We start from the raw sequence: 13,736 nt of genomic DNA on the forward strand, positions 1-13,736 counted from the left end.
TATATACATAAAATATATGAACATTTAGCGAATTTAACGAATTCTAAGAATTCATATTTTATTAATAAAAATATTGGGTTCCGTCGTTCCTGTAGAAGATCTCCTGAAGGTCCTCCACAAAAAGGTGTCTGGCGGTGAGGAAGATATCTCTGATCCAAATTATTTTAAATAAAAAAACCAAAAGAATTACTTTTAGGATAGATAAATACAGGTAATGATCGAAGAAATAGTCAAAATTTTGATTTTAGACAAAATGGCGGCTTCCCAACAAAAAAAATCTTTTTTTGAATGAAAATTTACACTTTAAAGTGACTTAAAAAATCGAAATTTTTATCAGAAACTTTATTCCTTCGATCATTACCTGACAAAAGTATCTAAGAAGATCCTGTGAAAATTCCAAGTCAATCGGTCAAGCTGTTTCGGAGAAATATTCCTCACGGACTTTGAAAACATCGTTTCGGGAAAAACGCATTTAAAGTTTTGGCTATTATTTAAATTTACGGTTCCGCCTACTTTCAAACGCTCGGAGACGTCTTTACAAATACGCTCATTACTCCGAAATTATTTACTGGATTACTTTGAAATTAACAGACAATATTCTCGAATATATATACATTCAAAATATGCAAAAAAAATTTCGATTTTTTTAAATTACAAGTGGATATAACCCCTTAAAAAATTACAGTTTTAAACAGTAAAAATATATAGTCTATACTTTAAGAAAAAGAGGGTCTCACTCTGGGAGAAATTAACATTTGAAACAGTTAAAGTTTTACTTTTAAAATATATATTTTACTAGTCAAAGCAAGTCAATAATTATAGTTTCATTTTTAACGTTGCGTTTAAAATTTACCATTTTACTTTGTAAATATTGATGTTGCTTGTATTAGAAATTTAGTAACTGTATTTTATACTTTTTACACATCATGCGATCATTTTTCAGATACGAAATGATAAATATCAAAGTCAAAATTCTTAATTATTATACTTTAACATTTTAGACATTGACATGGCGAATATTACTATTTTAAATAGTATTCTCTTCCATGAAAAAAATAAATTGTAGCATTTAAATGATAAATATTACATAGTGATTATTAAAATCACGATTTTACTGTTTGAAATGGTAATTTTTAGCAGTTGATCATTGCGTACTATAAATCGACTATTATTTATTACAGTTTACTTTTTTCCGAGTATTAATGTTAAGGACGTATCCAGATAAATCAGTTTTCGTCTATACAATTACCTTCAGTACACAATAAAAAATTTCGCGTCATTTGGTCAAAAAATTTTGTGTTAAATATTTAACACTTTTATCTGTAAATTTAACATTTATTGTATTTTAAGTTAATATTGAAAAAAATAATTAAAGTCTTGACTAAAGTTTGTCCGCCATAAGAGCCCGTGTATAAGGAGATAAAAAATGTGATTTTTGAAATTTAATATCTAAGTAACTAAACGGTGAATCTTTTTAAAATTTTGGGATTAGATAAATGACATATTTATTTATACGTATACTTAATTTCAAAGCTCAAAGTTGTAAATTATTTTTTACAATATATTTTGTTTATCAAAACTCAGTACAGATCAATTTTAACTTTTAATTTCAAACATCAAATACTTTAATTTTAAATTTTGAATAAAGCCCGCTTTTTTTAAACCGATAAATTTTTAACAAGCCAAACAATTTTTTTTTTACTCCAAATTTATTATTTATCACCTGTTGAAACTTACAATGCCAAGGTAACCTCGAAAACAGTTCCAAAACATTAAAACGCGGCATAAACAACTAGAGTGGGGGGCTGTGACGTCACAAGGTCAGAAATGCGGCGCAGTAAGATTATTTTCATACTTTTGCGCATGTGGAGGGGCGAATGCGCGCTTTGCTATTAAATTTAAATTCTTTTCTGGCGCCAAAAAAAATTTTTCCTAAAATTAAGCATTTTTTTTTGGGGACGTCCTTGACAATCTTCTAAAAAATGTAATTTACTGTACATACATGTAATTATCTTCACTTGAATAAGAAAAAAAAATTTTTTTTAAATAATTATAAATTCACAACTGAAACAATGAAAATTTGATTGATTAATTTATTTATTTTAACAATTGTAATGTATATATACGCAATATATTATACGATAAATATATATTTTTATGATTGTTTTTTTTTCTTTCCAATAACAGCAGCATATAGCTGACAAATATCTAATAATATTGTACAATAAAGTGTATACATATTTATTAATAACAATAATAATTGTGATTAATTTACAAATAGTGTTATTTATAATTAAAGCATATAAATAATTATTAATGTATAATTTTAAATATTGGTAAGAATATATGATTGTTTTGGCAATTGATATTAAAAAAAAAAATATATTAAATATTATATATATATATATATATATATTTTTTTTTTTATTGTTACATTTTAAGGACATCACAGTAAAATTTTATTGTTAAATAATTTTTGGCTTACAGAGGTTTTATTTTATTAATTTTGGCACGATTTTAATTGCCAGTTAATCAGTTCATTAAAAATCAATAAATTATTCACTTAAAATTTCATATTATTTATAAGCTATCGCTAAGTAACTAACAGCGAATCTTACAAGTATTGACTTGGCATTTTGTCATTTGGAAGAGCTTAAACCATCACTTTTCTTTAAGAATATATGTATATATATATTTAGATAAATTCGTAATCGCAAATCCTTTTTTTCTTAATTGTCGTCATCGATTTTACTATTAATTTATTTTCCTAAAAAAAAACCAAAAATATCTTCTCTACAAATCAAAGCTGTTCCACTTCCGTTCCCGGAGAAAAATATAAGGAAAAAAAAAAAGAAGCCGCGTACGAGCAAGAAAATCATACTTGCTCTACGCAAGATAGCAGGGTCAGCAATAGCAAGTATTACTGGGTGGTGGTTCTGGGTCATGACAACGCAGCACTTTTTGATGAGGCAACAACGCAGTGTCCATTGTTGCTTCCATCCTGGTCATAACTCTATCTAATAGTAATTCGATAGCTTGGGAAATGTTGTGACCAGTTGCTGCACTTGTTTCTAAATAAGGCATCCTGGAAAATATTATTTAACGGTTATATTGTTTTTTGAGTAAAAATTTGTAACACATACTAAAAAAAATGTATTTTTTGTTATACTCGCTTCAAAAGTTCAACTTTTGAGCGCTGGACGGCTTCCGTAAAGGGATTCTTTTCTACACTCCTTGATATAAAATTGAGATGAAATGTATGTGGCATCAATTTATTCGTGATATGATTGGTCGAATATATCATAAGCATGAAAATATATGCAAACTCTATATTTAGGCGCGCGCTTGCGCGCGCAAATTCAAATTCTAATGATAGAAAAACAATCTTGATTCAAGAAACTTTTTTTCTTCAAAATTTGAACTCTTGAAACTAGATATAGATATATTTCTTTCAAGAATTTTTGTCTCTTGGTTCAAGATTGGCGATAACATTGATTCAAGATGTTACCGACTTGTGTTAACAATGGCTTTTTTTTGAGTCATTAATTTACTTATTTCCAAGAAATAATTTTTTTTCGGTATAACAATTAAAGACTATTTGGTTTTTGAAATATACTTTGATGAATTATTTTAAGTTTTTTAAACGATAATGTTATTTTGGTTGAAAAACTAAATGTATCGATTGAAGATAATGTAGCTCTTAAGCCAAGAAAATCAAAATGAAGACAAGAAATTCTTAAAGCAAAATAATCATTTGTCTTCCAAAATAAATTCTTAGATCAAGAAAATATCTCTTGAGTCAACATAAATTTTCTATCAGTGTAGAGACTCTACCGTAACGTCTTTTTTTCACGGCCTAGGCCGTGAAGTTACCCCCTCCTTTTTTTTACAAACTTTTCGAGTACACCCAAGCGAAATTGAGAGAGATTGTAGATAAATAGTTTTAAAAAACCAAAAAACACGCTTTTTATAGAAAACCAAACTAAAAAATAGAAAATAAATTTAAATTAAGAATAATGTTAATAATTTTAAAAAATATAAATTAATAATAGTGTGAATAAAAAAAAATTATTTCATTTTAAAAAGCGTCTATTTTATACGCCTTTATGTCATCTGGAACGCGATGTCATTCTACAAGTGCGATAGAAAATAAATAGAGACAATTTTAGTAAAAAAAAAAAAAATCACTTTATTTTTGTAAGGCGAGAGTAGAGCACTACCTCATCCGCTTCGCTTATGAGGCGTGCAATTTGGATATTTTTTTATTTTTCAAATAAAATTAAATACTCTCTCTAACAAAATACAAGTTTTCAAACTGTAAAATCATTTTTGATCATTTCAGTTGATGAAAGATGGATTTTAATCCAAAAAAAATATTCAATTTCGGAGTTTTTATATTATGAATTTTTTTTCAATAAAAAATCAATAAATTTACTCCGCTAATTATTTCTTTCATAAAAAATACAAATAATTAATTTTACGCCTGAAGAAATAAATTAATTAAACAAAAATTCATAATTCTTACGACTATATTACGTTAAATTTCTAGTGACAGAAATGTTCAAATGTGTTATTTCTTACATCCAGTCACTAGATTCAATAATAGGTATAATTTCCCAATAACTCGGGAAAATTTAATGGTAAAAAAAAAAACATTGATATATTACCCATGTTTTTTTGCTAATTCACGAGCCTTTTCTTCACTCACGACCCTTCTGTCTTCAAGATCAACTTTGTTCCCACACAAAATAATATCTGGTTCCTCACAATACGCATGTGTCTAATAAATAAATTAATTGTCAATAAATCAGCCGGTTGATTAATTTCAAATTGATTAATAATTTTAAAACTCACCTTTAATTGTTCCAACCAATTTCTTACTTCCAGAAACGATTGCTCATTTGTCAGGTCAAATAACAACAAAAATCCCATTGAGTCTCTGTAAAATGCCGTTGTTAAACTTCGGAACCTGAAAAATAGAAAAGATCTAAATATTATCAACAAAGAACAGTTTAATTTATTGAATACAAACCTTTCTTGACCTGCAGTGTCCCAAAGTTGTAAATGAACCCTCTGCTGTCTTCCAGTTGCATTTTTATGGATCTTAAACAGCAAAATTAGTTTATTTTTAAACTCAAGTTGTAAAATCTTAAGTTTTGTAGCTTCAAATTGAAATTTCGGGGAAAGTAACAAAAATACTTTAATGACTTTTCGTTGTAAAATCTACAGTTAGCTGTGAAAGGTCGCTTTGGAAGAAAGTTTGGAAAAACTTGAAATTAGAGTACACTGATAAAAAATTTATGTTGACTCAAGAAATATTTTCTTGATCTAAAAATTTATTTTGGAAGACAAATGATTATTTTGCTTTAAGAATTTCTTGTCTTGATTTAGATTTTCTTGACTTAAGAGCTATATCTTCAATCGATACATTTAGTTTTTCAACCAAAATAACATTATCGGTTAAAAAACTTAAAATAATTCATCAAAGTAGATTTCAAAAACTAAATAGTCTTTAATTCAAGAGTTCAAATTTTGAAGAAAAAAAGTTTCTTGAATCAAGATTGTTTTTCTATCAGTGTAAAAGATTTTTTAGCTTTAAGGCGCACAAATAGTGTGAAATTTAAAAAAAATCAATTTGTTTTCATATTTCGATAGCTTATGCCGTTGAAAATATGATACTAAAATTTTAAATCGATATCACAAATAATTTTTGAGTTACAGCCATTCAAAGAGTAGCCGCTCGGCAGTTTCCATGTAAAAAAAAATTTTCGTCTTAAAATTGTCGTTTGTTTAAGATCTTAAACGTGACACAAGCCAAGACTATTTTAAGACTTTTTTAAGACATAAAAAAAAAATTCCGAGAGCAGATTTTTGAAATTTGGTTCTCGAATTTGTTATAAAAATTAATTTTTAGACGACTTTACGACTTTCTAACTGCTACATTTTTGAGTACGCTCTTTTTAAATTGAATTTGAAATTGTTGAAAACTTATTATTGGAAAATTTTAAAACTTTTTTAAGACGCTCCGTTTTAATGTTCCGGGGCTCTGTCGCTGTTAGCTCATCTTAAAATAGTCACGAAAAATTTTTCTAAAACTTTTTTAAGATTTTTTTAAGACGATATTTTAGATTAGTTTAAGACTATTTTAAGACTCTCTATAATAATTTTCTGGAGCTGTCGCTGTGACATCGTCTTATTTTCATAAAAAATTCAAGAACCATATTTCAAAAACTTTTTTTTTTAAAGATATGCAAATGCAAAATTTCGCAATTATTCCAGTTTTTCAATTTTGTTTTTGTAATATCTCAAATGATATTATAAATACAGGAATGGCCTTTTGTTTGTTTGAAAGGAGACACTTAGGGCTATTGAAAAAAAAAATATTTTGAAAAATGCCAACTTTGTCAACTATTTAATTTTTGAAAATCGTTAAAAATAACGTTCGCGGTTAAAATTTTGGCTCTTTTTTGTTTGTTAAATATTTTTTACTGATCTTAAAAGATCCTGAAATTTTTAAAAGGGTATTTTTTTTTTCAAAAATATGAATTTTTGAATTTCCCAAAAACAATTTTTTTCCTTTTTTGCAACTATTTAATTAAGGTAAAGTTATGCAGATACATAAGATTGTAATTTTAAGCACTAAAAAGTTGAATGTATGACGAAAATATTAAATGATGAATTAATTTCAAATTTTTTCTATTTTTTGGACATTATCTGGAGAAGAAAACTTCTGACCAAAATTTATCCAAATTGAAAGGGGTCGCTTCCAACTATATGTCAATTTGACATTGAATGGCTCATAAATATAGCCTTAAAATTACGAACCAATTGATACAGTAGTTGTTTTTTTTTTAATTCCCAAAAATCGCGTTATTTACGCCGTCACACTAGTTGTGGCGCTTAAACTGAAATTTCAGCGAAAGTATCAAAGATACGAAAAAAAGACACGAATACTATTTTTTAAAAAATTTAAATTTCTAACAAAAACATCTTTTTGTTGTAAGATCAATAATTAGCTATCTAGATCGTTTTTAAAAATAGTAAAAAAAAAAAAAAAACTTACCACCCGTTTTTGACGGAAATCAATTCCAACAGTTGATACAAAGCGTGACGTAAAAATTCCATCAGTGTATTGATACAAAAAACTAGTTTTACCAACACCCGAGTGACCAAGTGCCAGAAATTTTATCAAATAATCATAATCCATTATCAACAAAAAAATCAATTGAGCTCGCCGCTCTTAAATTAAATCGGCAATCGAAATTCGAATGGAAACAAATTTTCGCCACCTGTTGCCTGACTCACTTGCAAATATTTACAAATATACAAATATACAAAATTTGATAAAAAAAATGTATTAATTATATTTTAAATAAATAAACAAACACTATTAAAATTATTTATATTTTTTAATAAAATCTGTTAAAAGTAACTGATTTTATTGAAATGAATAATCAAGTAAAACTGATGTTCTATTAATAATAATATTTTTGTATAGATTATTATTACTAATACAAAAATAAAATAAATGAACTACTAGTTGGCTAATGAAAAAAAGCTGACGATATAATAGACTACACTACAACAATATGGCGATGAAGGATTGCCTCCTGGTTCCCCTACTGACCTACATGCGTGTAATGATACCGCGCATTACGAAATACGTCTGTCGGCTCTGGGCTAAACAAATAAATATACAATTCATAACAATGTATAGGTGCAATAGTGATACACGTAATATGTGTGATATGTCTCCGTTTCCAGTCAAAATTGATGTATGCAGCGCAATCTAAGGGGTCGCAGTTGCGTAATATGGAAAACTTTCTTACCTTCAAAGTGGCGGCAATCAAGAAAGCTACTGCGCTGGTGGTATGTAGATTGATCTGCATTATCAGTTAGAGGTTAAGAGTTGGCGGTAGGTAAGTGATGTTGGTATGGTAATATGCAAAAAAAAAAATTTCGATTTTTTCAAAATTACAAGTGGATATAACCCTTTAAGGCAAACAGCCGTTTATGTTTACTCAAAATTTATTACAACTAGAATTTGAATTTGCGCGCGCTTGAATGTAGAGTTTGCATATATTTTCATGCTTATGATATATTCGATCAATCACATCACGAATAAATTGATGCCACATACATTTCATCTCAATTTTATATTAAGGAATTTACTGACATATAAATAATATTTCTAACGCTTGAGAAGAACAAAATTTAATATTTATGAAATAATAGTTCTGTGACATCCGATAGATGGCGAGAAGTAGTCTGAAATTTTCACTTGCGAAGCGGTCGGTTGAAAAATATAATTTAAGAGTTCTAAGTTTAAATTGTCAGGTGACAAAAGCCAAAAATTGTAAATTCGAGCAGCTTGCAAGTCCTCAATTATTTATTGAACCTCGAAGATAGAATAACCTCAAATGAAGAATAAATATTTGATAAAATACTCAATAAAATCTCAATTACTGTATACTTAGTCAAAAATTTTAATCTTTAATGACTGTGATAAGGATAAACTCAGTGCAATACATAAAATTATAATTGAATTAATTATAAGTAAAAGTGAAATTAAGACCTTAAATCCTTGTTTTTCCTTTCTAATAATTACTATATTTTGAATGTATATAGATTCGAGAATATTGTCTGTAAATTTCGAAGTAATCCGGTAAATAGTTTCGAAGTAATGAGCGTATTTGTAAAGACGTCTCCGAGCGTCTTTAAATCTTAAAAATTATTTCGATAGAAAATGTAATGAACTTAAGCGTTTTGAATAATGAAAAATGTAACTACCAAATAGTACACTTTTTAATAGGATTCATATTCGAGCCAGTTGGACAGCCAAAATCTGCCGAAAATTCCGGAACATTAGAGAGCGCTCCAATGACACGAACATCAGATGGCGCATGTGGGTCAGATAGATGTCGATGGGGACGTTTTTGTTTGCTGCTACACCATGTGTTAGCGAAAGATATCCAAAATAATTGATTAGGCGTGTACTGCAATTCAGAAAGAGTCATTTCTTCGCCATTCTTGGAGACCCATTTTTGATATGCCAAGTACGCTATTCTTATGCCGATGATGTCAGCGATGTTTTCATTCAATGTTAGCTTCCCGTCAACCTAAAAAATTTTGTTGTTCAAAAGTAATTTTTGAAAAGTAAGTTAATTTGATCGTTAAATTTCAAACCTTGGATTGAGACTGTGAGGTGTAATTATTGTACTGATTAACGAAGCAGGCTGTTTTTTTGTTGTATGTATTATCTGTGTAAGCAGACCACCAATCAGTAACGTTTCCGTTTTTATCATACTTTCTTCCACTGTTGTCAAATCCATGCGTTATTTCGTGGCCAATTACTGAACCAATTTTACCGTAATTTATGTAATTGGGGCGATTGTTGCTGTAAAATTCATGCTGTAATATTCCAGTTGGTATTACTGAAATATATTAGACTAATTTTAGGTCAATGTGGGGTTAATAGTCATCTTGATTAACTTTAACTCATAAATCAGAAAAAATAATTCGGACAGCCCGGGCCGGGAATCGAACCCGGATCTTTTGGTTAAGAGTCAAAGGCTCTTTCAGTTAAGCTATCTGAGACATCATTTGTAACAACCTTCAGTCAGCTAAGAATTTTTTGTTTAACACAATAACAAAAAAAAAAAATTTATTGAAATATAATCCACATAACTGTTTACCAATAATATTTAAGCCAACAAATCGATAAATTATTCTTAAGGTAGAACCCTCGCGAATTCCGTAGTCAAAAGTTTATGTTAGAGTGAACGGTACATATTCTTGAGAGTCATTATTGACAAGCCTAAAATTTTTGGTTGTTTATGTACCTATTTTAGCCAATCACGAACGAGAAACTGATCGTTTGAAAAGTCTGGCAAAACTGCAAGAGCGTTAAGATATTTTATAGTGGTTACACTGTAGTATTTTGGACCAGCTGTAGACTAACCTCTGTTTTGATACATGCGTTTATTTATTTATTCACATACATTTATTCGGAAATATAATTACAATGTCTGAAAAAAAAAAATAATTGACAGTATTGTTTTGTTTTTTCAGAAAAATCAGTAATTAAATTTTTTGTGTTGATGTATTAACTGATTTTAAATTTTACTATTTTTTATTATTTCATCTGACTATTATTTTTATAACTTATCAAAGATTAATATATATTATTATATTAAAATTGTTAACTTTTTCGAATTTTTAATAAATATAGAAAAATACTTATTTTCATAAAATAATCATTGTTATTTTTTTTTTTAAATAAATAAAATTAATAACTATAATATTACACCTGACGTACATTAAACTTTTCAAATTTTTCAGCGCATGCGCGTCTCATACTTTTTTCGCGGCTCACAAAACTTGCGTTGTTGCCATAGCTTTATTAACGTATCCCTTCCTCGGCTAAAGTCTGGTAAATTTTTCATTACTTATTAATAAATATTTGTGAAACTGTCTAATAATTATCAATGAAATTATTTTTAAAAAATTGTTTAGTTGTTAGTTAACGTTACTCTAGTTTTTTAAAAAGATCCTAAGAAAAGTTTCTGAGATATAAAAATGTTTGTAGATAAACTTTTGGATATCCCGTATACCGTAATGTATAAGAGCGTTCAAAATTCAAACTTTGAAATTAAATATCTCTGAAACTAGATGGTCAAAAATTTTCAAATTGCGCCAATCGATGCAGAATTATATGAACATTAATCTGTCAAAATTCTTTAAAAATCCTAAGAAAACTACTCTGGAGAGGGTACTACCTTAATATTGAACTATTGTTAAAAATATAAGAATTGAAGCCCTAAATTGGGCGCCAATTTTTAAAGTTGTCATAATTTAGCGCATTATGAGCCAAAAAAATTGGTCACAAATTTTTTCAAAAGCTTAAAAACTCTTTTACAAGTTGTATTATTAGCTTCCAAATCGATGAATCTGTGCAAATGTATAGAACTATAAAAATAAAAAAATTGCTTACCAATTAGATTAAAGCCCGGCATGTAATACGCATTAACAAACCACAGAGAATATTTAGCAAACTGTTGCAAAGGATCTAACTTATTCATCTGAAGATCAAAAATTTTCCTCTTACCAAACAACCTCAAGCTCAGAACGTTTCCAATAAAGTCGTCGTCCAAATCAAGATCAAGATTCTCATAATACTCTTCAAGGTTTTCTGTATTTAATATTTTTTCGGGGTAACCGATCAAACTTTTCATTTCTTTGACCTTTTGAACGGCATGTTCTTTGGTGCCTTCATCGAGCCAATCAACAGAACCCAGTACATTTATCAAGATATTTTTGATATTTTTAACCATTTCAACAACATTTTCTCTTACATCATCGTGGAAATACTCTTTAACGTACAAATAATTGACACTTAGCCACAAAAACCGGTTAGTAATCTCGAAGCAGAATTTTGATCGAGGTAAAATTTTGAAATTTTTATCTACTTTGGTCAGATAATCTTGGTGTAATTTTTGAATTCCTTCGTTAAGATAAGGTGCGGACTTCTTTATAACCTTCCATGTCAAATAATTAGCGAGAACTCTTTTTGGTGTGTTTGCAAGCACTTTTTCGAGCTTTGAAAAGTAAAATGGCGTTAGAACTTCAACCGAAACATCGCTGTCAGATTTTCCGTAGAGTTTTAGAATTTTGTTTATCAATTGGTTCCAGTCGATTCCAGACCAGGTTTTTATTAGATCATCAGTTGTTTCTATTGTTTGATTAAAGTACTCGTCGTCGTCGTCGTCGTCGTCAAAGGATAGCATCTACGGAAAAATTGATCAATATTGAGGGACTAAATGGGATTAATGTAAAATATTTAACGTGTATGATCATATTCCTGATTATAAAATCTATTTTATTAAGAGAATAAAAAAAATTTTGTCTCCAGGATAGTCGGTTTTTTTTTTAGTGAAATTTAGTATGATTACAGAGGGCTTAACTTGAATTTTTGTCTTTTCAAGGTTTTATATCATTTTCATCAATAGTTAATTTACTAAGATAAGTATTTAGGCTGCATTCGAAAATGCTCTATCTCTAGATACATAATTAAGAAATGACCTTGTATCTTGTGAGCTATTGACATTTTTAAAGATATAAGCTCATCCGGATGTTACACTCATCGAGACCTTTCATTTGAGTACCCACATCAATTTTTCATATATTTTATATACAATTTATATATATCATATATATGTATATATGATATATATATCAAAAATGCATGTGGGTACTCAAATGAAAGCTCTCGATGAGTATAACATCAAAATGAGTTTATAACTTAAAAAATATCAATAGTTATGAAAGTACAGTGCAATTTAACAAAAATCATTATTTAATAAAGCAAAATTTTTTTTATTCATAGTTCACTACACAGTAAAAAATTCCACGTCATTGCGTCAAAAAATTTTGTGTTAAATATTTAACACTACTAGGTGTAAGTTTAACATTTATTGTGTTAAATGAATACAAAAAAGTGTTAAATATTTAATACAAAAATTTTTAACACAAAATTTTTTGACGTACTGACGCAAAATTTTTTACTGTGTAGGCCAAAATATTAGAATTAAATTGAATTCTAATAATTATAATTACCCTTGAAAGTTTTTTTTCAAAATTAAGAACTCTTAAAAGCTCACGTTCAGCTCTTTTCAGTTTACTTCCTAGTAAAACTGCAGTATCTACCATGTAATCATAGTAAGCTTCGACATTTTTATGAGCTAATCCATTCGAAAAAATTTCATTATCGAATTCTAACCAGGGCTTGGATAACTGCAAAAGATTATAATTATGATTAATTGTTTAATTATACTCAAGCATCACAAAAATTTTTTTGCTATTAGCAAATTTTGTGGGATATAGTATTGATATTATTAAATAAAAAACCTAACATACGTATAATTTAATTTTCGTTGAATTTTTGACGGGTGAAATCATCCATTCTACCAAAGAATCTCCATCAAAGCCCATACTCGCTGATCTCGTTACAAACTTAACCCAATCAAAATTTGATTTGCTCGAATTAGCATCTAGAAAAGGCCAGCTATCAAGGCGCTTTAAAATTTTCCGCAATGGCTCTAGTCCTCGGCTTTCAATTTTACCTTCAAATAATTCAATTAATGCATAAATTTGTTCATGAATTGCAACTAATTATGAATTAAATTTTAATAAAATACTAACTCTGATCCATGCAAATTTTGTATAAAATTCCGACAAGTTCAGCAGGCCTCGATTTACTGTTCGTAAAATTTGTAAAATTTATCAAATCATTGATCTGGTCATCTATGGACGAGAATACTTCGGAAGTAATACTTTTAGGTTCTTGCTTCACTTTATCCCAGCCGTCGTAATTGCCACATGCGAATTCGTAGAAATCGTCGCAGGGTTTCACGTTTGAATTTTGATTTCGAAGAATATTTGCAGCTTGAATTCAAAATTTGTTTAGTTTTTTTTTAGTTTAAAAAACAAGTTTTGATATAATAGAAGAGAGAACTTAAATTACAAAAAAGACAATTTATAACAAAATTTTACAATAATTACAATGAATTTACTAAAAAAATAAAAAATGTCCAAATTTTTTGTAGCTGTTGACGCGACGTTGTAAAATCTTCATTCGAATAAATAGCTGACGATGAATGAGTCAAAAACATAAAATTAAACTTTAAATATTTCAAAAATTATATCGGTAATGTATTATGATTAAATTTTTTTTATAT

General features: G+C 28.2%; 2 protein-coding genes across 3 annotated transcripts; both read right to left on the reverse strand.

The window, feature by feature from the left end:
• Positions 1-26: 26 nt before the first annotated feature.
• Rab27 (RAS oncogene family member Rab27) lies at positions 27-7,576 on the reverse strand. Of its 2 annotated transcripts, none has more exons than XM_074258711.1 (5): positions 7,064-7,576; positions 5,033-5,103; positions 4,855-4,969; positions 4,668-4,780; positions 27-149 (listed from the first exon to the last, which is right to left on the reverse strand). In XM_074258711.1, the coding sequence occupies exons 1-5, from the start codon at positions 7,205-7,207 to the stop codon at positions 62-64; spliced, it is 531 nt and encodes a 176-aa protein (XP_074114812.1). In that variant the 5' UTR covers positions 7,208-7,576; the 3' UTR covers positions 27-61. The 2 variants fall into 2 exon arrangements, with proteins under 2 accessions (XP_074114812.1, XP_074114813.1); XM_074258712.1 differs by lacking the exon at positions 27-149 and adding an exon at positions 2,321-3,085 and having other exon boundaries at positions 7,064-7,235.
• A 779-nt stretch (positions 7,577-8,355) lies between these two features.
• On the reverse strand, positions 8,356-12,085 carry LOC141537490 (neprilysin-2-like). The gene is made up of 3 exons (XM_074258502.1): positions 10,994-12,085; positions 9,187-9,434; positions 8,356-9,119 (listed from the first exon to the last, which is right to left on the reverse strand). Exons 1-3 carry the CDS (start codon positions 11,784-11,786, stop codon positions 8,787-8,789), a joined length of 1,374 nt encoding a protein of 457 aa, XP_074114603.1. The 5' UTR covers positions 11,787-12,085; the 3' UTR covers positions 8,356-8,786.
• Between the last annotated feature and the right edge of the window lie 1,651 nt (positions 12,086-13,736).

This window comes from Cotesia typhae, unplaced genomic scaffold, assembly GCF_013202065.1.
Source record: "Cotesia typhae breed Kobodo isofemale line unplaced genomic scaffold, CoteBio_Ctyphae scaffold_91, whole genome shotgun sequence".
NCBI lineage: Eukaryota > Metazoa > Arthropoda > Insecta > Hymenoptera > Braconidae > Cotesia > Cotesia typhae.